Source organism: Chrysemys picta, chromosome 5 (assembly GCF_011386835.1).
Source record: "Chrysemys picta bellii isolate R12L10 chromosome 5, ASM1138683v2, whole genome shotgun sequence".
Taxonomy (NCBI): Eukaryota; Metazoa; Chordata; order Testudines; family Emydidae; genus Chrysemys; species Chrysemys picta.
The window spans coordinates 12808302-12835155 of NC_088795.1; the positions used below are offsets into that span (position 1 = coordinate 12808302).

The following is a 26854-nucleotide window of genomic DNA, read 5'->3' on the forward strand; positions in this document are numbered from 1 at the left end:
AAACATTTGCTGCAGCAGGATGTTAGTAACAAAAACAAATACATATAGTTAGTCAACCTCACACTCACAAAATGGAATATATTGGTTAGCTATTACTTTTCCCATAATATTTTGTTGTTAACTTACTATTGTCACATAACCCATTATTAAAAAGCCCTGGAAATAGAAAAAGTACTTTTGATTATACAGTTGTACGTGAATTTCAGTACCAAACTCTTAATCTTAGTTAAAGGCTGTTATCCACTCTTTCTATATAAACATTTGAAATTAAATCTGTTCTGACAAGAATTACATTTCCTTTGGGAAAATTTATTTTTGGCTTCTAAAAAATAAAGCAAATTAATATGCTCTGCTCAGGCTCTCTTGTTCGTACTATTGACCCACAATGAAATTCATATCTCTTTAAATAGTTTGTTGGTTGTAGCAAAAAGATAGTTTGCTAGAGTGAGGAATCTGACAAGAAATCTCCCTATAGACTATACGTTCTTATCAGGGTTGTCAATTAATTGGAGTTAATTCATGTGATTAACTCAAAAAAATTAACGGTGATTAAAAAAATTAATCACAATTAATCGCACTGTTAAACAATAGATTACCAATTGAAATTTATTAAATATTTTGGATGTTTTTCTACATTTTCAAATAAATTGATTTCAATTACAACACAAAATACGAAGTGTACAATGTTCACTTTATATTATTATTTTTATTACAAATATTTGCACTGTAAAAATGATAAACAAAAGAAATAATATTTTTCAATTCACTCCATACAAGTACTGTAGTGCAATCTCTTTATCGTGAAAGTGCAACTTACAAATGTAGATTTTTTTTGTTACATAACTGCACTCAAAAAAAACAAAACAATGTAAAACTTTAGAGCCTACAAGTCCACTCAGTACTACTTCTTGTTCAGCCAATCACTAAGACAAATTTGTTTACATTTACAGGATATAATGCTGTCGGCTTCTTATTTACGTCACCAGAAAGTGAGAACAGGCGTTAGCATGTCACTTTTGTAACCGGCATTGCAAGGTATTTACATGCCAGATATGCTAAACATTCATATGTCCCTTCCTGCTTCGGCCACCGTTCCAGAGGACATGCTTCCATGCTGATGACTCTCGTTAAAAAAAAAAGTGTTAATTAGATTTGTGACTGAACTCCTTGGGGGTGTGGAGAGGGAGAATTATATGTCTCCTGCTCTGTGTTTTACCTGCATTCTGCCATATATTTCATGTTATAGCAGTCTCAGATGATGACCCAGCACATGTTGTTCGTTTTAAGAACGCTTTCACAGCAGATTTGACAAAACGCGAAGAAGGTACCACTATGAGATTTCTAAAGATAGCTACAGCACTGGATCCAAGGATTCAGAATCTGAAGTGCCGTCCAAAATCTGAGAGGGACGAGGTGTGGAGCATGCTATCAGAAGTCTTAAAAGAGCAACACTCTGATGCGGAAACTACAGAGCCCGAACCACCAAAAAAGAAAATCAACCTTCTGCTGGTGGCATCTGACTCAGATGATGAAAGTGAATTTGCGTTGGTCTGCACTACTTTGGATCGTTTTTGAGCAGAACCCATCATTGGCATGGACACAGGTCCTTTGGAATGGTGGTTGAAGCATGAAGGGACATATGAATCTTTAGCGCATCTGGCACGTAAAATATTTTGCGATGCGGCTACAACAGTGCCATACAAATGCCTGTTGTCACTTTCAGGTGACATTGTAAACAAGAAGCAGGCAGCATTATCTCCTGCAACTGTAAACAAACTTGTTTGAGCGATTGGCTGAACAAGAAGTAGGACTGAGTGGACTTGTAGGCTCTAAAGTTTTACATTGTTTTGTTTTTGAATGCAACTTTCATGATAAAGAGATCGCACAATGTTATTTGTATGAGGTGAATTGAAAAATACTATTTCTTTTGTTTTTTACTGTGCAAATATTTGTAATAAAAATAATAATATAAAGTGAGCGCTATACACTCTGTATTCTGTGTGGTAATTGAAATCAATATATTTGAAAATGTAGAAAACATCCAAAATATTTAAATAAATTGTATTCTATTATTCTTTAACGGTGCGATTAATCGCAATTAATCTTTTTAATGGCTCGACAGCCCTAGTTCCTATATTGTGGCTTGATCGCAGGGTTTGATCCCAGGGAGGATGGGAGGGAACTATCAGTGGGAGAATGTGATATAAACTGCCGCAACTAGAAGGGGAGTAGCAGTAACCAGTTCCACAGTGAAGGATTAGAAGGGAGTAGAGCCTCTTCATAAAACTTTCTGAATGTGGTTGGGGGTCACCACCATCAGAATAGCAGAACTGGTTGGAAGGAAGATATAAGTGGCCAAATTGGCTATACCACTAGTACTGCAGTGGGGTGTTGCTTTCTAACTATCCAGTTAAACTGGACATTTGAAAAATGATTTGTCAAATATCAGAATTTGGCTGAAAACACATTCAAAAGATGTACATTTTAACAGAAGGTAATTAATCATTGGAACAAGTTACCAAAGGTTGTGGTCAGGGCCGCCCCAAGCAAAAAAACAAACAAAAAAAACCACACCCCAAACCTCCGAGAGCGCAACGGCCGAAGCAAAAACAAACAAACAAAACAAAAACCCACAACCTCCCGGAATGCCACCCCTGGAATTGTGCTGCCTCATGACTCCCGGAATGCTACCCCTGAAATTGTGCCGCCCCAAGCATGTGCTTGGTTTGCTGGTGCCTAGAGCCGGCCCTGGTTGTGGTGGATTCTCCATCACTAGCAATTTTTACATCAGAAGTGGATGTTTTTCTAAAAGAGATGCTTCAGTTCAAATAGGAATTAATTTGGGGAAGTTCTATGGCTTGTGTTACACAGAAGATCAGACTAGATGATTGGAAACTATTGACCCCACCCCATCCTGAATTTCAGTGAAAGTTTAGTTCGTATGCTTCCACTTCTATGTTGATCCTGGAGAATCAATTGTGTCATTAACCCACACCACAGTGGAGAGGGTAAGGGAGAAGTGCACCTCCCTACCAGGAGCTCTAGGGATGAAACCCCATCCTAACCCATTCTCCTTGAGCTTGTCTCCAGACTGTTAATTATTTTAACAATAAGACTGCATGCTTTTCATATATTCAGTAATGGAGCTACAGCTTCAGTATGAAACAGAAATTTCTTATATTTACTTCTGATTCGTATTCTCTGCTGGTAGTCATAACAATAAATAATACTTAACTCATATAAGTAGCACTATTAATTTGTACATCTCAACACACTTAAGAAGGGTAGGTATCATTATCCAGTTAGATCCACGCTCCGCTATCCTAGAGTTGATTATGCTTTTTTTGTCATTAGAAGTCACTCAGTCAATGAACTGGTAGTTATGAGGCTATAATATTCAATTTACTCCCTTTGGTTCACACAGCCTGTGTCACTCTCAGGGGTGCTTATGAATTTAGATTATTATTCAGGTTTCAAATCTCACACATGAAAATTGGATCCAAAAGTCTGGCTCAATTATAAATCACAGAACAAAAAATAAAGCTAAATAACAATCTTTCTTTCCCCTCCCACCAGTTTTTGGATTATTATTATAGCATTATATTAATGTTACAGTTGAGGAGGCTCATTCAATATATGCCTGTGATCAGGCACTGATCCAGGAATGGAGCGGGGAAGGGGGAATGACCATTTGGACTGATTTTTTTTCAAGTTTGATCTCAGCACAAAGGTTAATTTTTTGTGGAGGAAAATAGCACATAATATAATTTTAAGACATGTCTTTGCTGGACCCTAACTCCCTTTCTCTGCCAGAGGGCTATACCCACCTTTTCTAACACCTGCTAACTGGTTTGGGGCAAGACCAGAATCTTGCCAGCTTATTACAGGGCTGGAAAACAGAAAAAGCTCCTCTGGTCATACTCCTGAGTATGTTTTACTAGCTACCCCATCAGTCCTGCAGGGGTGACTGAACCATGTTCCTACCCAAGGACAGCAATGTACATTATTATGTTGCGGTAGGCAGTAGCACCTAGGGGCCTCCATTAAGCCAAGGTTTTATTATACTGTGTTAACTGTATGTTCAGTCATACAGTATATGTCTAACAGTCCATGCCAGATTCGCATACTCTTGCGGTATTATTGCAATTCTCACAATATTTGGTGTTTTTTTTAAGTTCCGAGCTGCATGAGAATCTCAGTTTACATGTGGGGGGCGGGGGGAGGGGAGAAGGGGAGAAGGGGAAAGGTAAATTTGTAGCCCTCATGGCTGCAGAGAAAAGTATAAAAACATGAAGCAAGTGTAATTTAAAGGCACAGAAACCATAAAACAATTAAAAAAATCCCTTACATTTGTTGTTTAAATTTTCATTCTTAGTCCAATTGTGATTTTTTTGGGCCCAACTTGTGATTTTTTGAAGGCTGCACTTCCTGTCCTTCACCAGGACATACAACCTGGGGACAGGCTGCAAGGAAGCACAGAGAGGCTATGAGAATGGAGGGTGAGACATGCAGCATGTCAGTTTCCTGATGAATATTTAGTTCAATACATACAATTGACACACACAGAGTATACCAGTTTATTAATATGAAAACAAAATTAGTAGGAAAAATTGTGTCGGTGGCTAGCACGCACTTGCTACACTGATGAACTCAAGAGTGAGTATGTTACTGTCAAAGATACCACCTTTCTAGTGGGCAGCAGGCTTCTCCAGTTGATAAGACACTGGAATAAGACTCAGGTGCTCTGGGTTCTATTCCTAACAGAGCCACTGGCCTGGTGGGTGACCCTGGGCAAAGTCACGTCACCCCTGTGCCTCAGTTTCCCTGTCAAATGGGGATAAAGCTTTGCACAGAGCTTTGAGAGCTATAGATGAAAAGTGCCAGGTGAGAGCTAGGTGCTGTAGGTTCTGCAGGTGCAGAGATCACAACACCGAGCCCGCCGCTACCTGCTAAAGGGGGGAGAGGGAGGGATCGAGGGGCAGGACTGCCTAGGCCCACGAACGAGGAGACAGGGAAGCTGGTGGAGGTTTTTCTCCACGGCCCGACAAGAAACCCAGGAGTCCGGGGAGGAGCCGAGGACGGACAAGGCTCGCGCCCGCCGGGGTGCGAGGGAGACGAGAAGAAGCGCGAGACGCCGCTACAACTAGAGAGCGAGCGGCCGGCGCGAGCCGGAAAAAAAGCGCCCGAGGCCCGGCGGCTGGCGCCGCGCACAATGACGTAGTAGCAGCGTTTCCGGCTGACGCCGCGCGGCGCATGCGCAGCAGGAGAAGGGCGGAAGGGCCCGGCAGGGAGCGGGGAAGAGGAAGGAGGACGCTTGGAAGCCTGAGAGAGGGAGGAGCGGCAGCGGCACCCGGCCCTAGGGACGGCGGTGCCAAGTATCGCGAGAAGTGGCGCGGCGCCGGCGCTAGAGGTGACCGAGGCAGCGGCGACAGCAGCCCCGGGTGCCTCCCGAGCGGGACTGAGCGCGGCCGCCAGCCATGGACAAGGCGGAAGGAGGAGACGGCGGCGGCGATGCCGGGAGCCCGGCGGCCGGGCCGGGTCCCCCCGTGGGGCTGAGCGGCGGCAAGTCCTCGCCGTCCTCCTCCTCGGCGGCGGCGGCGGCGGCGCCGCGGGGGCTGGTGCGGGTCTGCGACCTGCTGCTGCACAAGAAGCCGCAGAAGCCCAAGCGCAGCCGGACCTGCCGCCCGGCCAGCAGCAGCGACAGCGGCGGCAGCGAGAGCAGCGACGGCGGCAGCGAGGAGGAGGACGAGGAGGAGGAGGAGGTGTCCGAGGTACGGGGGGGGCTCGGCTGGCAGGTGCCGGGGGGGGGGGTCGCTGCGGCCCCGTGGTCTGGGGGGGCTCCGCCAACACGTGCCGGGGGGGGGGGGGTTGCGGGCCCGGTGTGTTCCTCGGTCCCCCGGGGGCGGCGGGAGGGGGCCGCCCTTTCCCGGCTCATGCTGGGCGGGCAGCGGGACGCGGCTGCGGTCCGAGGGAGCCAGGCCCAGGGCGGTCGCGGTGGGCCGGGCGGGACTCGGAGGCCTGTCGGGCTGCCCGAGAGAGCCGGTTTCATAAGCCGCCCGCTGGCCGGGCAGGGCTCCGCACGGGCGGGAGGGGGCAGCACCGCGCCGCGCTGCCCCCGGAGCTGGGAGCGGAGCCGAGAGGAAACGCAGGGGTCGGGTTGCGGCGGCGGGTCGGCGCCGGCTGGGGGACTCGCTCAGCAGCACACACAGCAAGTGTCACGGGTGCTGGTGTGGGGCACAACTCCGCTCACCTCGAACTGCTCTTTGAAAGGCGTGCATGGGGAGGTCCTTTCGAAAGGAAAGGTCTTGAGGCTCTTTGTATAACCTGGTGCACTATTAAGACTGAAATGGAAAGAGGAGCCAATTTTAAACAGGTGCATAGATCATATCTATATTTAAGGAGCCTTTAGGTTACTATCAGTGTTGCGTAAGGTGCTGGTATTGTTTTGAATGAGAGAACCAAGACCCAGAGACATAAGCAATTTCACTAATTCAAACACTGTCTGATCAATATTTTAGACCTACAACCAACAGGATGATTTAGGTGGGGCTGGGCCCTGCTTTGAGCAGGGGGTTGGACTAGATGACCTCTGAAGTCCCTTCCAACCCTGATATTCTATGATTCTGTGGACTGATAACGTACAAGTTCTGTGGGATTCATAATCTCTCACTGAGACTGTGATCAATGAAGCTGTCTATACTTGAACATATTGATGGTTCATCTTATAGACTCATGGGGTATGTTTACACTGCAGTTAAACACCTGCCCAGCTGAGTCACTGTGGGGACTCACATTGCTGGGCTATAGAATGGCATGTACACATCGGAGCTTGCTGTGGAGCCTCCCCCCTTGCGGGGTCTGAGCCCAAGCCCAGACTTCTTTGCTGCTGTTAGCTGACATGGACCAGCTGTGGATGTTTAACTAGGGTGACTATATTTCCCAAAAGGGAAAACAGGACACTGCTTGGGGCTAGCCTGAGCCCCTTTCCCCCCGTGCGGGGCTGGTGTTAGCTGCTGGACTGAGGGGGGGGGGCCCTCATGTGGGGCTGGCCCGAGATGCTCGCCCCCCGCCCCCTCACATGCGTGACCCAAGCCACCCTGGCATGAGTGGGCCCAGGCCAGGCCTCTCACCCCTCAGGCCCATGCAGGGTCAGCCTGAGCTGCTCCGCCCCCCCCCCCCCCCTCCCCCAGGCACTGGGATAGTCTGGCTTGAGCCCATCCTCCTTCCCTTCATGCAGAGTTGGTGTTGCCCCCAGCCCGCCCTCCCTCCCCCCCATGTTCCTCTGTGTCCTGCTAGGGGTTGCATCCCACTTTTTTGGCGAAACTGGGCATTTGTCCTGTTTGCTCTTGCCAACTGATGATCATTCAACAAAAAGTCGGGACGGCAGGGACAGGGCTTAAAAAAGGGACTGTCCTGGCCAAACCGGAATGTATGGTCACCCTATGTTTAATTGCGGTGTAAACCTAGACTTTCTGTCCAGAAGGGACCATCACAATCATCTAGTCTGACCTGTACCTAGCTGGCCAAAGAACCTCACCCACCCACTCCTGTAATAGGCCATAACTTCTGGTTGAGTTACTGAAGTTCTCTAAACTTGATTTAAAGACTTCATTTTACAGAGAATCCACCATTTACTCTAGTTGAAGCCAGCAAGTGACCCAGAGGGGGCAAAATAAAACCCCAGGGTCTCTGCCAATCTCACCTGGGAAGAAAATTCCTTCCCAATCTAATCCAGTATTGCACCTCACTAAAAATACCAGAATACTTCAAGGAAAGCTTCTGACCTCAGTTTGATCAATTTGTTTAGACTGATGAAAATTGATAACTTTGTAAAAAAATTTTTTGTATAAATGCAGATGTTTTTGCTTTCTGAAATGTGTAGTCTTTTTGTATCCTTTTATTATTTTTCTCAGGAATGTCCTGCAGCAGTGGAATTCATAAACTAATCATAGAGACACTTTTTGGGATTACCCAATGTATCTGGGATAAATCACTACTCCCTGCTTACAGCGGTAGGGAGCTATCAGTGCACACCAGGAGCTACTGACTGCCGACAGCATAGGCGTCCTGTTCTGAGCTTCACAAGCCTCGCTCTTTCCCATTGTAGGCTAGCTGTTTACATGCCCCACTTTGTTACACTTGAACGCCCAGTCCCTTATCTTCTGGGCATCTGCAATGTACACTGATCCATTGCCTCTGTGCAAACAGTGCCACCTAGTTTACTCCTTTCACATCAGTTCAGTGCTCTTCGGAGACGCGTCGAAGTCCCCTGTGCTATAGTAAAACCGAATTGAAGTTTATTTAACAGAGTTTGAGATAGAGATTCAAATAAAAGCAAATATAAGGGTAAGTTATTTTTCTAATAAGGTATTTCTCACACAGTGGTGAGTCCTTGCAGCCCTTGTCCAATTCATGAAGCTGGGATCCACCTTTCATGAGACACCCCTGCTGCAGTTTCTCCTCTAATGGATAATCACCTGGGCCATTTCTTTGGCTCTTGTACAGTTACAGGCTACTGTCTTTTTGCTCAGGGGGCCCCCTCTTCAGAGAGCTCTCCAGGGGTTTGTTTATCTTTGTAAGTTTCCACCTGGTCCAGACAGTGAACAAAGTGCTTGTCTCCACAGATGTCCTTTGTTCTCAACATCAGTTGAATTTGCCCTGAGACCCTGCCTCACCTCAGGTGACAAATCTCACTTTAACAGTTTTGCAATCTAATAGTTCGCATTTTACATATTTCTTAAACTATTTCCTGCACAGTCATCTTTCATAACCATGACAATCAGCTAGTTCTTAGCTTTTGACAGAGGCCACCATGACCCCCTTCAGTGAAATACTGAGAAAATGGTTGGACATGGGTACTGTACCTGCCTGGTTATGTCTGTGTCACAATTATACGTAGTATTAAAATATTCTCTTATCCTTGTTTTAACCTGGTTTCCATTCAGTGTTGAGTGTCAGGTATGTATATTATTGGAAAGGGCAAATAAGAGCTAGAGTGCTCAATTCGTACTTGTATTTTATATGTACACTTACTAATTTTGCTAAGTAGTTTTTCAGTCTTGTAACCTGTTAATTTTAACATCATTCCTAAAATAATTCATTTATAAAATCTAAACTTCTCACTGTCAGAATTAAACTACTCTGTTCTTAATAGCAAATAAAATATGGATAAAGTAAGCCTCTTTTGAGATGTTTTGGTTGTAGAGATGAGCTTAATGTATTTATAAGGAGCAGAGATGGAGTTTTACCTTAACATCAGTTATGTTTTTTGCAGTAGTTTTAAATTAGAATTTTTCTATTTTATTGTGTAATGCCAGATTTAAAGATGAATATGATACTTTAGTGCTAAAGAAACATATTCTGCATCTATTTCCACAGTAACTGACAGACACTGACTCAGTGCCTTTCATTCAAAGACTTCATTATGTTAAAAATTATATATATAGTGGGCGCACTTTGTTTCTATTGCTTTGAGATATTATTGGTTCTGTTGGCATTTCCTAATTTAAGCAAAGGGAGTATTGTCTCTTTAACTGGTAGAATCTTTCAAAACTGAGGCATCTTTAAAGTTTGACCACTGTATTACTGTATCTCACTACGGGATCTAAACTTTCTTATATAAATGTATTTGAATGCTAAGAAGTTTAGTTGAATACAGCCAGCACCATGAGCATCCTGCTGATCTACACGGCTGTAGTGAGAGAAAGTGTGAAGCAGTCTTGTGGCGAACTAAGTACCAGACCATGCAAAGTTTAAAGTGGAGTGCCTTGTGTACCTGTAGAAAACGTTGCAACTATCTAGTGCTGCACAGGTGATATGCATTTATAGTGCCATACTCTCTCCTCCCTACCCCATTGAAATACACAGTTGGGCAGTTGCATTTTGCATGGCTGAAGTTTTGTGTGGTCTTAGAGTAGCCCCAAGTATAATGCATTGCAATAGACTAGTTTGGAGGTAACAAAGTGGCTGTCACCCAGCTGTAGCCCATAGGAGGCACTATGGGCAACTGAGAATCCAGGAGCAGTGATTGATCCAATAGAACTTCCAGACTGCAAACACTCTGGACAAAAAAAAGGTGAGAACACATTTAGCCCCTTCTAGATGCTCCCTCATGCCAGTAAACATCATTGTATATTGTATATATGATGGGACAGGAGAAGCAGAAATGATGGAAAAGCTGAGACCTACGTTTTCAACTCTTTGTAATATTAAACCAATCCCTATGTTTGCTGATTTGCTTATGGCGTGTTACATAGAGGTCCAGCATCAAGACATGGAGAGAGGAAAAAAACCAAAACATTATTATAATATCATGATGAGGCAGGGGATGAATAATAACAGAGCTGGATGCATAGTTGGAATTTTGATCACGGAAAGAGCAGTTTGGGAATCTAGACACTCTTTGTCATTATAGTCTTACGAATTTACTTAGTCCTGTTCACAATTACTGAAAAATTCCCAGAGTAGAAATAGAAGTTTGGGTATCCAATAAAGAGAATTTAACATTCAAAGAACTAATTAAGTTACATTTGGGGACGTGTGATTTCTCCCTTCTTTACAATATGCTTTTCCCTTGGAAATTCAAGATGCTTGCTAACAGCTAAGGTCTAGTCCTGCTCTCACTGATTTCAAAAGGAAATAATATAACTCGGTAAATTGTGCACAGCTTGATGATCCAAAATGTCCATCAGCTTCTTTAGGTATATGGGATGTGGGAATTTAATTATGAGGAAAGGAGGATCATATTTTATGTGAAGTAATAGTCAGTATCTCCTGCGTAGGAAATGTGTTTGGGATCTCTTGCATGGAAGGGAATTTTTTTTAACAATAGTAAAGTGCTTTAACAGACTAAATCTTGATTTTTAAACGTTTTACTCAGCATACTTGGCTTTCTTCATGCAACTCTTCTGTTGTGTTTTTAATTCCTGTTGAAAAATACTCGGGTGAGATTCCAGAGTGGTAGCCGTGTTAGTCTGTATCAGCAAAAACAAAGAGGAGTACTTGTGGCACCTTAGAGACCCAAATCAGTTTTAGTCTCTAAGGTGCCACAAGGACTCCTCGTTGTTTTTTCAGATGAGATTAAATCTTATATTCTTAGCTTGATTAGCCTTTAATAGTTTTTAGAGAATTCTTAATAGACAAGCGTGTGACAGCGTGCACACACAGTAGAACCCATTTCCCCTTCATTCCTTCTTTCCGTAAACTCATCGTCTTTAGAAATGATCTATATTCTTGTCATTTTAAATATCACTAGTGAAGTTGAGCTGGTATGCATTGGTTTCTTAAACATTAAACTATTGGAATATGATTTGGTGAGTTAAAGCAACTGATCAGACCTATACTCTCAATTTTTTTTTTAATACATTTTTTTCCCTCTTTTTTGTGGAAGGGATTAGCAAAACCCTCAGCTGAAGGGAGAGGGAAGATAGGGTAGGGAAAAGAGGGAGGCTGGAGCATGGAGGAGCGGGGGAATGAGGCTAAGATAAAGACACTGAACAGGCAATCAGCATGAGGAAAGAATGTCCAGAGGTTGCCTCCTCCTCTCCTCTGCCCCCCCCCACCCCCAAGTGGTGCGGAATAGAGAAGCAAGAGATAATGTACTAGTAAGTTACATTTGTGGAATCCCCATCATTGGAGATTTTTAAGAAAAGGTTAGACAACATCTTCTCAGGGATAGTCTAGTTGTCAAGGGGGTGGATGAGATGACCTTTTAACATCCTTTCCAACCCTTCATTTCTGTGATTTTTATTTCCCTTTCCTCAACCCTTTTCCTGTATTGTCTGGTTAGAGTGACTTGATCAGTCTGTAAATACTCAAATGGAGAACAAATTAGATAATAGGCTCTTCAGTCTAGCAGACAACGATATAAAAAGATCTAAAGGTTGGAAGCTGAAGCTAGTTAAATTCAGACTGGAAATACTTACACTCATTGTTAAAAATATACACTGTATCTATTAGAACAAGTTATTAAAAGTTGTGGAGGAATCCTCATCACTCGCAATTTCTAAACAAAAATTGTATGTTTTTCTAAAAGAGATGCTCTAGTTCAAACAGGAATTATTTTGGGGAAGTTCTGTGGCCCGTGTTATGTAGAAGATCAAACTAGATGATCATTGCTCCCATAGAATCTATGAACTATAAACGCTAAAGAACAGTCAGGACAGTGACTGTTCTTTACTACATATTTGTACTGTGCTTGGCACTGTAGGGACTTGATTGTGGTTAGGGCCTCCAGGTGCTCCTGTAATACATCTTCAATATAAAGAATTAAAACACCAAACCAATTTTTTTCCTTTTATAGGTCACCTTCACAGGAAGCAATTTACGTATAATTTATCATTTTTCCTATAATAGCTGTGTTTAATATAGGTCCAGTCTGATCTTGTTTACTGTAGTCTCATGATCAGTGTTAGGGGGTTGTATTTACTAATTTTGTTAGAGGGGAATTTAATCTTTTGCATATGTGGCTGATAAATTGGAATTGGATTGCAGTTGCATTTCGATCAGCAGATACATCAAAAAATCTTGAGTATCCAGACAACAGTGCTGTAACTACTGAGAATGTTCCTGTAGCAGAAAGAAATGCACTGCAAATAGACTGTATCTAGTAGTGGATGAAAATACATTTTAAGAAAAAATAGATGTTTTCAAATTAAGTGTGTAAATATTTTTACATAATTTATGTAACTTTATTCAGACTGTCAAAAGCTAATTAAGCAACTGGTAAAGCTTTAATTGCTTAACTGGAATTTTCAGTATTTTTTTCTGGCATGTAATGCAGGGCAGAGCTTCAGTGTTCTGAATTAGATTGTGAACTTATAGCTACCAAATGTTTGTAACTAATATGTCTTTTCTTCTATCTTACTAATATTGCCCACGTGTTCTTTAAACTGGCATGTGGTGGATGGAGTTTGACAGTCAGTGCTTTTTCTGTGTCACATGTCATATGGTAGTTCAAAGATCTGTCTTCCAGACTTCTTAGAAGCATGGCTGTCAGCAGAAAGCTATATAGATGTAATATTTGTGTGTGAAGAGCGAGTAGTAAAATAGACAGTTTAAAGTTATTTTAAAAGATGAAGCTCAGAGTTCTACATTTGGAGTTGTAATAATTAAGAACGTCCTTGTTCATTTCCGATTTCTTCATGAAATGAATTCACAATCCAAGAGTGTTTGAGTAGTGATTCTATAAAATGTGTTAATGTTTTGGTTTATCAAAAAAGTGCGTGTCTGTTTCTGATGTCTCAACAATTTTGCCTTGGCTAAGCTATGTAATACAACTAAAGCCAAGAAACAGAGCAAACCTGTAATTATCTGTTCTGTACACGACTTAGTGCATAAAGATCAAAAGTATTTGTATGCGTTTGATTTTATTTCATGTACTGCAATGAAATAAACTTGAATGGATTAGAGATATTTAAACCATTTTACATTTAATCTCAGAGGTGGGGTTGGTGGTTTTTTTTTTCTTTCAAATTCTTAAAACATATTTGAACATTTACTTTGGATTAAACAAGACTTCTGCTGTAGTTCTTTCCTGAATCTCAAATCACGCTTCATGAAAATTTAACTTGTTAGATCAGTTTTTCTTTCCTGAGGAATCTCATTATATTAAGATATAGGCTTTCTAGTTTTGAACTAAGTCAGTTTGCTACTGGATTCTCAGATGGATCCAGAAATGATTAAGGATTATATTTGGGAATGCTAATGTTACAGGAGTGCTTTAAGGCATGCCTACAAAAATGGTATTTGTATAACCTTTTGAATGTTCTTTCTGCATTTTGACTTGGCCTGGGTGAAAACTTAAGATTGCAACACAGTACAAAATTAGTTTCTCTTAGATGCTTCGGTAAAGAATGTGCCAATAAATTACCATAAGAAGAGCTCAGTGTTCTCATCCACTAGTTGTGGTGAGCCCTGATTCTGCAGTGACTTCTGTGAACTGGAGTGGCCTCCTGTACAAAGCTCATTGCAGAATTGGCGCCTGGGGCCCTGATCCTGCAAATACTTAATCACCTGAATCCATTGAGTTCAATGGGGCTGTTCGTGTTTTTAAAGTTAGACATGTATGTAAATCTTTGCAGGATTAGAAGATGATGTTTAGTGACGTTAGAATTAGGAGGGGCATAAAAGCACTTTTTTTCTTTTCTTGTGATCCAGTTCATGGCCTTCAAGTCAGGTCTTAGTCTTCATGTATGGATAAAATAGGTACCTAAAAAAGAGAGATGGAGGAATGAAAGAAGAAACAGCTGAGTATTAATAAACTTTATTGAGAACAAGCAAGAACAAACCACAATAACATTAGTTTACTCATAATCATAAATCCTAGAACACTGAATATTTTTCATATAACCAGGATAGGAACTAAGGTTGATAATTTCAAAGCTATTTAAGAGTATTTAGCCATACAGCTCCCATTGAAATTAATGGGAGTTGTGTGGCTAAACCTGTTAGTCAGTTTTGACAATCCAACCTAAATTTATGGAGGAAGACATAACCAAGCTAAGCAGGTAAAAGATTTTTAAAAATGGTGGGTAAAGTTAGGCTCCTATGGCCATATATAGGTACCCAAGACTGAGTTTCAAAGTCGTTGAACACCCAGTAGTGCCTATTGATTTCTGGATGACATATCTTTCTGTACTTAAGTTATGATGATCTCCTTGTCTCATCAGATGTAGCAATTAAAGTACTAAACACAGAATACAACAAATATAGTAGCGTGGAAAATTTAGGTATGAGTGAATTCCTAATAAGTGTCAAGTATCAGAGGGGTAGCTGTGTTAGTCTGGATCTGTAAAAGCAGCAAAGAGTCCTGTGGCACCTTATAGACTAACAGACGTATTGGAGCATGCGCTTTCGTGGGGGAATACCCACTTCGTCGGATGCATGTGACGATTCACCCACAAAAGCTCATGCTCCAATATGTCTGTTAGTCTATAAGGTGCCACAGGACTCTTTGCTGCTTTTCCTAATAAGTGTTTCAGGAGAGAGTCTGAGAAGGGACAAAGTGTGGCTGGGGAGGACCAGCTCCAGATAATTTCCTGTGCTTTCTTTGTGTGAAGCTCCTCCCTGCATTACTCTCCTCTACGGGGAAAAAAAACAACAAAAAAACCCTCAGACCCATTCCCTCACATCTATGCAGACATGTCTGTCCCTGTAACATCCTCCCATGTTGCTGCCACATCCACAACTTTGCATCACTGTGCTGCCTTGGTTCCCAGCAGCCTCCATGCTGCTCTGCTACTTTTCCTGTCTCCTCTGTTTATGCTGACTGATATTCCTCCTTGCCCCAGTATACTGACACACCTCTTGTGAACACTACTTCACTCCTTCCCGTTAAGAGGGTGAAGAAAACCAAATGTAGGAAACTGCGCCCTCTTCTCTCCCCCCCCTCCCCCCAACGCGCAAATAGTTGTGTAAGAGTTAAGGTTGCTCATTTTATCATTATATTGGAATTGCAAAAGGTTCAGGAAAGGGCAACAAAAATGATTAGGGGTGTGGAACAGTTTCCGTATGAGGAGAGATTAATGAGACTGCGACTTTTCAGCTTGGAAAAGAAACTAAACGACTAAGGGGGGATATGATAAAGGTCTATAAAATGACTGGTGTGAAGAAAGTAAATAAGGAAGTGTTGTTTACTCCTTCTCATAACACAAGAAATAGGGTTAACCACATGAAATTAATAGGCAGCAGGTTTAAAACAAACAAAAGGAAGTATTTTTTTCACATAATGCACAGTCAATCTGTGAAACTCTTTGCCAGAGGATATTATGAAGGCCAAGAATATAACCGGGTTTAAAAAAAAGAACTAGATAAATTCATGGAGGATAGGTCCATCAATGGCTATTGACAGGGATGGTGTCCCTAGCCTCTGTTTGCCAGAAGCTGGGAATGGGCAACAGGGCATGGATCACTTGATGATTACCTGTTCTGTTCATTCCCTCTGGGGCACCTGGCACTGGCCACTGTTGGAAGACAGGATAGTGGGCTAAATGGACCACGAGGCTGACACAGTATGGCTGTTCTTAGGTTGGTTATTTGCATCATTGTAGCACCTAAGCAGTTACCAGGACTTTGTTGTGCCAGGTGCTGTACAAACAGAACAAAAAGATGGTCCCTACCCCAAGAGATTATAATCTAAATATAAGACATGAGACAATGGGTAGATACAGACAGATGGAGTACAAGGAAACAGTGAGATGATATGTCAGCATGATAGGCTGTGGTCTCTGCACACAGTACCTAACCGTTGTCAAGTTTTTTATAGGCATCACGACAAAGGAGAGTTGTGATGAATTTGAAGGTGGATATGGAGGTAGCTTTGCAGATGGTTATGGGGAGTGCCTCCCTTGTATGAGGGGCTGCATGGGAAGCTGGCATCGTGAGCCGATAGGAGGTGAGCATCAATAGCTTGATAGCAAATGCTGATAAATAAGGTGGTGATAGACTGTGAAGAGTCTCGAAAGTGAACCCAGATGGTTTGTTTTGATGCGTTAAAGAAAAGGCACCCAGTGGAGGTTTGTAAAGAGAGTGTTGACATGGTCAAAACAGCGGGTTAGGAAAATAATCTTTGCAGAAACATTCTGGGGAGGGATAGCTCAGTGGTTTAAGCATTGGCCTTCTACACCCAGGGTTGTGAGTTCAATCCTTGAGGGGGCCATTTAGGGATCTAGGGCAAAAATCTGTCTGGGGATTGGTCCTGCCTTGAGCATGATTGCATGTGTCAAGTCCAGAGAGCTGGATGTTGCAGGAGTCTAGACATGAGGTGCTGAGAGCTTGGGCAAGAGTTGCTAGATAAGAAAGCTCAATTGCACATATCAATACAATCAGTACAAACCAGGGAAATCACCCGGTAAGGCAGCATTAGCACCCACGGCAACTAGATTCAACATATCGGATAGAACACCCAAACATTTTTGCAGCTCCACAACAAAAGTTCACTTTGTCTTTACAAACAAGCACACACAACGCATATATCCAAAAAACCTTAACTCTTACCTTGGACTTTCTCTTCTTCAAATAACACTTTCACTATACAGCACATTTTATATGGGGAATACATTCATCTAGGTGAGGCCAGAGTTAAGGTTTTTGTTTTTAGTTTGACTATAAGGAATGCAGTAGAAAGAAAGTGACAAGAATTGTGTGATCCTCTGTTGTTTTTTTCATGCTGATCTTTACTGGCAGTAAGAAATGTGTGCTGGAAATACACATGGGAATTTTCCACAGGGAAATAAAGAAATCTGGAGAAAGGAATCACAGAAAAAATGTAGGATTCCTTTAGTCTTGTTAACAGCAAAAAAAAGAACCAGAAAAACAAACGTTTCCTGACAGGAGCCATCCTTAAAAGGTTGAACAGTCTAATACGGCTACTTCAGTACTTTCGTGCTTGCTTATTGGAAGTGGTCATTGGAATAGCTTTACTAAAATTGTTTTGGGAAATCTGAGTGAAGATTTGGCTGGTTTTTTGTGGCAAACTCCCTGTTTTAAAAGCTTTTAAATCATTGTTACTGGCAGATGTATTACCCCACCCAGTAGATCAAATGTCTCGGGTATTGTCCAATTAACTGCACAGAACAGGCTTTGCTAGAATTCATTGCTACTTGCAGAAGAGAATACGTATACTCTTACTATCCCAAGTGGGATGTGTTTTATATTAATTTCTCTCCATGCAGGCAGAAGGGATTTTTGGTACGTTCTGAGCTAATAGGTAGTACCCGATTTGATCTAGACTACGTTAAATCACTTCTGTCTCAGAATAGTCCCCTGTCCTTTTTCTACTTCACTAAATTTTTGAAGGTTTCCTTGGATTAATATCCTGATTACAGGGGCAAGGGGATAAGAGAGAAAATGGATCCAGCATAAAACAGTAATCACCACAGTAGAGGTGGGCAAACATTAGTGGTACCATATGAATTAATAGCATTCACAGTAAAGAATTTATGCAGCACATGCTACAGTGTGTACAACCTGCCTGGTGTGATGAGCTCTGATGAAAATGAAAGGACTATTGCTTGTTTTTCTTTTCCTTTTTATGAAGAGGCAGTAACTTCTATATACTTAAGCATGTGACTGATATTCGAACTCTTATCTACGATCTAAGGGAAAGGTATTTTTGACCTCTAAGTGCTGCTGGAAAAAAATCTCATCCCAGCATTCATCAGCTAAAATGATCTCAAATTAGTGTCTATTAGTTTTTTTTTTTTCTCAAGAGAGGTCTCAAACTTCAGCCAATGCCTAGGAAAAGCTTGTTAATAGAAATTTATAGGGATATTAGTCAAAATAGGATGGATGTGATCAAATTTCAGAAAACAGTCAAATGTATAATATTCCATATTGAAATAGGGATGGCACAATCCTGGGGTTATAATGACCTTTGTAACATTCTCAGTGCCTCAGATTAGCTTTATGTCTTGGCTATGATGCCCTAATCCATCAACACGCACATGATTCCACATACAGTAAGGGCAAGTCTATACTACAGCGCTACTGATGCAGCTGCGCCGCTGTAGCGCATCAGGTGAAGACGTGTTATGCGAGTGGGAGAGCGCTCTCCTGTTGGCATATATATATGGCCATAGGAGCCCAACTTTACCCACCATTTTTAATAAATTTAACAATATGGTTAAAATATTAGCATCCAAATATTTGGACACATCACTCATAAGTTATACTAAGAGTATATAGGCACCCAAGACTGAGTTTCAAAGTTGTTGAACACCCAGTAGTGCCTATTGATTTCTGGATGACCTATCTTTCTGTACTTAAGTTATGATAATCTTCTCGTCTCATCAGATGTAGCTTGTGGGAAGCAAATATAGCAATGAATGTAGGTTGTCCCTCAGTAGTTGAGAATTTAGGATAGATTGTCCCTCAGTAAATACAATCCATCAGAGAAGTATTTCAGCTACTTTTGTGACTTCGCTTCTCAGTGGCACTCCAACTCATCTCGTGGTATTGCCGATGATATGTTCTAAATAGATATCCCGTGAACACCTGATGATGTCCGACACCATGAGTTGCTGCATCGATTCCGCATTCCCACAACACTCGCTCGTTACTGGGATCCCATGCGCCCAGGGCTCCGATGATCAGCGCTGAAGTGAATTGTAACCCGAAAGCAGCCAAAGTTGATCATTTTGGCAAAGCAACTCCATCATGCTGCGCCCGTAGGCAGAGTAGGTGTGCCTATGCAAACACCGTCTGCTCTTGAAGTCTCTTTCCCCAGAATATCAGGGGAGAGCTCATTCAAACTCTGCTTACATACAGGTGCACTAAAAGAATCAAACTTATTATGATATAGATCAGTGACAGTTTCATCTTGGTGAAAATAAAAAATGCCTTAGCCTTAATCATACAGTGTGTGTATGGTCATGCACTTTCCACAAAAATTGTATTTTACAAACGCCTGGTTAGAGACACAATACTGAAGCAAATCCTTTCCCTTTCTCGATAAACGCTCAATTCTGTGTGTTGCTCAACACCTCATGGGACTTGATCTGATGGTTATAGATGTCATGTACACTGATAGGAGGTTTGTATATGAAGATACACTATGTCCAGATAATGAAATTTTGTGAAAAGTAAGTTTAGTGTGAAGAGGCATCATGCTTAGTGTCTCAGAATGTGTGAGTCTGAAACCAATTATACAATCATTTTTTCTGTACTGTACTCCACCCATAAAAGAGGAGAATAGGAGGGAAATGACATCTCTGTGGGAGATGAGTTAATATTTATTATCATAAATGTGAATTTTTTTTCAGATGTTTTGGGGTTTTATCATGTTAACATTAACTTGCACTTTCCTATCTTAAATTTTTTTTAAAAAGTTCCTGTTGTCTGACTCTGACTTTCCTATCTTTATAATGTGTATACCTTTTAAATAACTCCAATTTATCTGCACTTTCAACCTGAACTCCAGTTTAACCATTATTTTTGTCTGGTGTTAACTTCTGTGTGAAAATGACTAGAGGGATAGAAAGACTGCTTTATGAAGAGATTATAGAGACTGTAACTTGTTTGCTTAGAGAAAAGGTGAAAATGGGAATATAGATATACAATGAAATTAATGGTATAGAGAAAGTATATAAAGTGCTCATATTTACCTTTTCTCATAATATAAACAAGATAACAAATTTAAATTAGGCAACAAACAGGAATTTTTTATGGTAATAATAATAATATGATGGAAATTCTGTTGCTCGATATTAAGGTTAGTAGGATTAAGAAAAATTAGACATTTATATGGATGTTGAGAATATCTAGTACATTAACTAAATTAAAAAGGGGAAGAGGGTGGGCATGGTCACACAATGTGGCCAAAGGCATAAGTCAACCATTAGTTGACAAAGGTTAGGCATGCACTTTCCTTAGGACTAGGTTGTTCAATAATTGCCCTCTCTTTTTGTGCACCTTTATTTGAAGTGTCATGTAATAGCCACAGTCAGAGACAGAATACCTGATAAGTTGGACTTGTGGCTTGATGTGGTATAGCAATTCCTTTCTTTTTATTTGGTGAGATTTTGCACATTTGGACTAAATGCACTCATTACTACTTGTTTTCTGTCAGTTTTGATGGTGGTACTCTGTCCAAATGCTGGCATTCCTAAGATACCGAGGGAGTTAGGATCCTTACTGGTCTATTTTATTCAAACATAACATAAGAATGACCATATTGGGTTAGACCAGTGGTCCGTTTAGCCCAGTGTTCTGTCTCTCACAGTGCCAGTGTCAGATGCTTCAGAGGATATGAACAAAACAGCGATTTTGAGTCATCCATCCCCTGTCATCCAGTCCCAACTTCTGGTAGTTGGAAGTTTAGGGACACCTGGAGCATGGGGTTTTATCAGCCTTTCTTGATGAATAGGCCCATTGATGGACCTTTCCTGCATGAACTTCTCTAATTCTTTTTTGAACCCAGTTAATACTTATAGCTTTCATGACATCTCACTGAATTCCACAGATTGACTGTGTTGTGTGAAGAAGTATTTCCTTATGTTTGTTTTAAACCTGCTGCCTGTTAATTTCATGGGGTGACCCCTGATTCTTGTGTTACATAAAGGGATAAATAACATTTCCATATTCACTTTTCCCACACCATTCATGTTTTTATAGACCTCTATCATATACCCCTTAGTCATCTATTTCCTAAGGTGAACAGTCCCCATCTTTTTAATCTCTCCTCCTATGGAAGCCGTACCCCTAATAATTTTCACTTCCCTTCTCTGCATCTTTTCCAATTCTAATATATCTTTGTTGGGATACACTCAGTATTCAAGGTGTGGATGTACCATGGATTTATATAGTGACTTTATAATATTTTCAATTATATTATCCATCCCTTTCCTAACCGTTCCTAACATTCTGTTAGCTTATTGATTGCCACTGCACAAAATTACTTTCTTTACCAGCCTTAACATGCATCTCCTGTAGTTGCATCCTTTAAGACTAGATCCAGGCCACAATTCAAAGTAACTGTCCTCCAACTTTTATATATATATGTAGCTGTCTGCAGCCTCTTCAGAATTCCTCAAATCTAGGAGAAGAGGATAAACTGGGCAAGCCTTATCTAGTATTCATCATAGTTAATTCCAGTAATAGGAAGCATATGTACACATCAAATAGAATACAAAAAATGAAAACTCAGTAAATCAAACCTGAAAATTGGAATTTCTAAACTTGAATAAAAAAGTTTCCTTATGTAAACACTTGTGTGTGCACATATGTGCATTCTTAAAAGTAAAACTAGAACTTTATTTGCTCTATTGACAAGTTCAACCCAACATCTATTAAAATCTCAAGTTAAACATTAGAGGCAAAATGTGTACAGTAAGCTTGAAGAAAACTATCAAAACATTAATTATCCATATGTTGTTATGCAACGTTCAAGACTGAGTCAGCTTTCCCGAAGTTAAAAATAGATTAATCCTGTATTCTTTTTGCTTTAAATATAACATGACAAGTGATCAGTATCATAAATACATTTCCCTGACAGTTGATGTTTGCAGGGCTATAGAAGAGGAATGTCTGCGTTCAGAGCTGAGATTCATTCTTTGCATACAAATTTTTTCCTTTTTCACATAGTTTGACTGTATTAATTCCCCCCCCCCCCCCCCCCCCCGCAAAAGAGACACTATCTGCAGAACACTTGACAAAGTTCTCTTAATTGAGTCAAAGGAAAGATTTGGGGAGAGTTATTGGACAAGATACTTGTGCAGATTTTTCAACAGGAACAGAAGTTTTATCTAAGCATCTTGTGGTATGTGTGCTTTTACCATAGGTAGGAACTTCCTAGTGAATCTCTACGATATCTAATATATCAAGTGTGTTTAAGGAAAAAAGATCTACAGGTTTTATTCCATTGACTTTTAGAATATTAGAATTCCATGACTATTACATTTCAAAATTTTAAAGTATTCTTATATTCTTTAATTCAGTGATGGCTCTTAAGCATTTTCCTGCCTGCTGAAATATTGCCTTTTTAATCCCATTGGAATCTTGATTTTTTCCCCCCTTTCCTGCCAAAAAACATTTTTTTTTTTTTTTTTGGTACCCAAACAAAGTTCTAATTTATTAAAGGAGATTTAAATATTATGGGTGGGATTTTCGAAAGCGCTCAGGGTTGGCCTGACTCTGTTCCAACTGTTCAGTGGAAACAGAGTTGGGCTAAGTGTCGTCTTGATGACAGACGTAATCATTTTTAAAATTTAAGTTGTACAAGGTAATTAGTAAAACAACTATCAGGAAAAAAATTATTGTTCAGCTGCTGCTTTTATTGAACTAATGTTGGAGTGTGTGAGACAATTCTGAAAAGGTAGGTAACAAATTGGAAACGGCTTTTTTTTCCTCAGAGCTGTTGAACTTTATAGCTTCTTAAAGTAAAGTGTCTTTTGTATTTATGGAGAAGCTCTAAATTTTTAAATCAATGTGTATTGGGATAAGTAAATTGTTCAGTTCAAAAGTCACAACATTTTTCAGTCTCATAATTATAAAGACCACATCCTTGTTATGCAATCAAAGCTGGCAAAGGAAGTGCAGTGGCAAAGGGAGGAGGCAGCAGAAAAATTAGACCAATGGTAATGTGTTCAGTCATGGAGAAAAGTCTGTTCACTATGTGTCTATCACGTCACTCCACTGAAATGATGAAGGAGAATAGTTATAAGAGACTCAAAAGTATTAACATGCTGTTTTCAAGCAAATGAAAAGGATGGTCTTGTGGTTAAGGCCCTGGACTGGGGCTCCAGCAACTGGATGTAATTACCAGCTGTCCTTCAGATTCCATGTGTGACCCTGAGCAAGTCACTTAATGTTTCTCCGTTCCCCACATGTAAAATGAGAACGGTTATAATAACTTTCTCTCGAGTTAGATTGTAAATGCTTTGGAGCAGGGACCCTTTTATTGTGCATGTATACGTTGCCTAGCACCACAGGTGCCTGATTTTGGCTAGGGTCTCAAAGTACTACCATAATACAAATAATAAATATTAATAAGTGAGTGGGATCAAAGTATGTTCTAAAGGCATTTTTACTTAAATTTAATGGTCCCCAGATACATGAACATATGACCTCTGCCTGTTTCAATCACCAACCGAAGTGGTGATGGGCATAACCGTGTGCAGATATTTTTCTGAAGCAGCAACTGGATAAATTTTCAGAATGATAGTGGTAAATTTTCATAAGAGCCTCTTTCAAGCGTCCATTTGTGCATGTCCAGAACAGTTTATGCCGGCATGTGATTATTTTTGACAAGTGCAAAATTATTTGAGGGCACTCCTAAAACAGGCATCAGTGGGTGCACTTTAATGAAAGTTCTACTGGTACATACAGAAATTATACCTGCAGAGCCCATCGGGTTTCAGTGTCTGTACATCTGCGAAGTGCAGACATGAATATTCGCAAGACAGGTTCTTTAGCAGAAATGTCTGGAATGTCTATTGTAAGTTTCAATAGGTCCTTCCTTATTCTGGAAATACGCAGCTTAGTTCTGTCTCTGCAGACATTATTTCACTATATTAATTTATGATCAGAAAACCTGTTGCCTGATAATTCTGTTCTTCAGCAACTTTTAGTGGTTTCAGTAGGCAGTATTTGACTTTTTTTTGTTTTTATAATTTTGATGAATAATATCCATGTTTATTTTTAAGCTTTTAATTTTTTTATCCAATTAAATTTAAACAGTTGTGTGAAACTATGGGGTATAAGGTTTTTTTTTTAATTTATTTTTATCAATTTACATTTTCAAAGTTGCAGGATTTATGGGGGGCAGACAAAAATTAATGAAAGTAGAAATTGAGATTCAAAAAGTTAAAACTTTATAACAGTTAAAACACAAATTGTGTGTTGTTGATTATTATTGATGGAAGTATTTTTAATCAGTTTGTTTATATACAGTAAAATCAACATTTACTGATATTTTACTGTTAAAAATATAATCTCTCCAAGCCTACTTAAAAACTAACGTATATAAATGCATTTTATAGTGTTTGTAATGAATGTTCTTGAATAAGCATTTGAGGTTAACTCAACAATGTTTGATACTGTAACATAAGAAAACAGATAATGTGCATGTATTATGTTATAGTACTGTGATTCTAAATCCAAATGTATTTTTTTTTTAAACAGAGCCTGTCTCTTTACATTAAAATCTGAATAAAGATAATTTTCTAAAAGTTACAGCAAAGGTCCTCTTCCTCTGATGGTAATAGTGAATTGTTCTTAATACAGAAACAGTTCTGTGCCACAGTATGATGATGATCCTTCCAAAAATATTGAAATGCTTAACCTCTTCAGTGTGCTTAACCACTTCAATGTGAGCAGCATGTGCTCTAATATCTATCCTGTCTACAAAATGAGACCTCTTTTATATGTGCTGTTAAGTAGACTCTATGTGCCTTTTGTTATCAGAAGTAGTAAATATTTAGTACAGGCCCAGTATCTTTTATTTCAACACCTCAGAATTCTACCTCACTGGAATACAAGTAGCCTCTGTCAGGCTGTACCTATTTTGCTTACTTCAATTGTATAAGAAAAGTGAGAAGAGAAATTCCACACTGCACAGTGTTACTTTTTTTTTTTTTTTTAAAGGGAACTTAAAAGCCAAGGCATGAGTGGGTGATCTAGCCATAGGCTCTGTAGCTCTTTCAGAACATCCCTTTGCATGAAAACATTGGAGCTGAGATCTTGACCTAGAAAACAGCTTCCCTTCTCGTGACTGGATCAACCAAAAGTGGGAGATCTCCAAGTTTTAATTCTAGGTCCTGTCTCTGGTGTTAAAAGAAAATGAAATTGAACCTATAATCCAGCTCTTTAAAACCCAGTTATCAGAGGATTTCATACTCCTAGAGTGGTATGGGACTGGAATTGCCAAGACTGGTGTTAAAAAGGGTGGTATGTCAAACTTTGAAAATCTTAACCTGGTGTTCAGTACAGTAATCAAGACAGTGTACTCTGCTAAACTGCACTGAACTTTTGTTGTAAGGTTCCTAGATTCTGCTGTATTTTGGAAAATATTTCAGGCTGTCTATGAGCTCTGGATGTCAACACTGCATAATGTCACTCAGCTTATCATTTTGATATCTTTCCAACCATGAGGTCAAAATATTTCCTTTAATGAAACCTGAGAGTCTGGAGCACATATCTGTAGCAGTGTGTGATTTCGGTGACAACGTTGCTATCCATAGAACAGTGGAGTACACAGTAATACCCATTAGAAGTACTTACACATTGAGGCTTCTGTGGAAACATAAATTTACTTCCTCATAATACCATGTGAGATAAGTAGTGTTGCTTTTTTTTTTTTTTACGGATGGGGAAAATGGAGGCATGAAGTTAAATAACATCAAATTTGCTCAGTCACTGAGCAGAGCCTGGATTAGAATTTGAGCATTTGAAGCCCCTAATCTGATGATCAGTTAATTGGATCATGGTGGCTCTTAAGGTATGTCTATGGTTACGGTGGCGTGTAGCCTGTAGGCACTGCACATCCAGCTAGCATGTGTATAAATTGGGGCATAAATGGTGAGGTGCTGCTTCGGCACGTAAACTAGAAACACGCCAGAATTTAAGGGTACGTGGCTCTCTTCATGCCCCAGGCAGTGCTTATCGCATCTACACTGCTTGCTGACGGAGCCTTTCCTCACCACAGTGAAAGGCTCTGGTGGTGGGGGTGGCAGCGGGGAAGTTACCCTGATAGAGCACTACCCTGCAGCTTCCCCATGCCAGAACTAACCTGAGTCAGGGGAGAGGCTCTCAGAGAGCAGAGGAAAAGCAGGTGCATTCACTGAGGAGAAAAGATAAACTATCCTCTTGTAGTAGATTAGATTATTTTTTGCCTTAAATACCATATTTTCCCCCACCCCGGGCACAAATTCATGCAAACAAAAGCCACCCTTACAGATTCAAGAAAGATTTGTGTTTTTTCTGAAGATATTATATAGCTGAAGGGCAGGTCTACGCTTAAAACGTTGTAGTTGAGTGAAGATGCTACTGTGCTGATGGGAGAGTTTCTCCCATCAGTGTAGTTAATCCACCTCTGGAAAAGGCGGTAGCTACATCAATGGGAGAAGTCCTGAGGTCCCTTCCAACCCTGATATTCTATGATTCTATGATTCTAAGTCCTCCTGTTGACGTAGTGCTGTCTACACCGGGGGTTAGGTTGGTATAACTGTGTTAATCCACATCTCTGAGCGACATCTGATGTAAGTATATAGTGTAGACCTGGCCTTGCTAAATGTGGTGCGCCCTTTTACCTTGCATATATTTCTCTGGGGTTTACCTAAAGGAAGTTATTGTTGCAAGCTGGTTGTGATAAATAGAAAATGTAGAAAAAAGAAGGTAGATTTTTATTAAGGGCATGTAT

At 40.5% G+C, this 26854-nt stretch overlaps 1 protein-coding gene across 5 annotated transcripts in view; it reads left to right on the plus strand.

Annotated features, from left to right (window-relative positions):
• Window positions 1–5340: 5340 nt before the first annotated feature.
• Window positions 5341–26854, plus strand: part of ANKRD17 (ankyrin repeat domain 17) — a 142712-nt gene continuing 121198 nt past the window's right edge. For all 5 annotated transcript variants that reach the window (XM_065595937.1, XM_065595939.1, XM_065595938.1 and 2 more), the window contains exon 1: window positions 5341–5771. In XM_065595937.1, coding sequence (XP_065452009.1) covers window positions 5478–5771 — 294 coding nt within the window. In that variant the 5' untranslated portion in view covers window positions 5341–5477. The remainder of the gene's footprint in view (window positions 5772–26854) is intronic.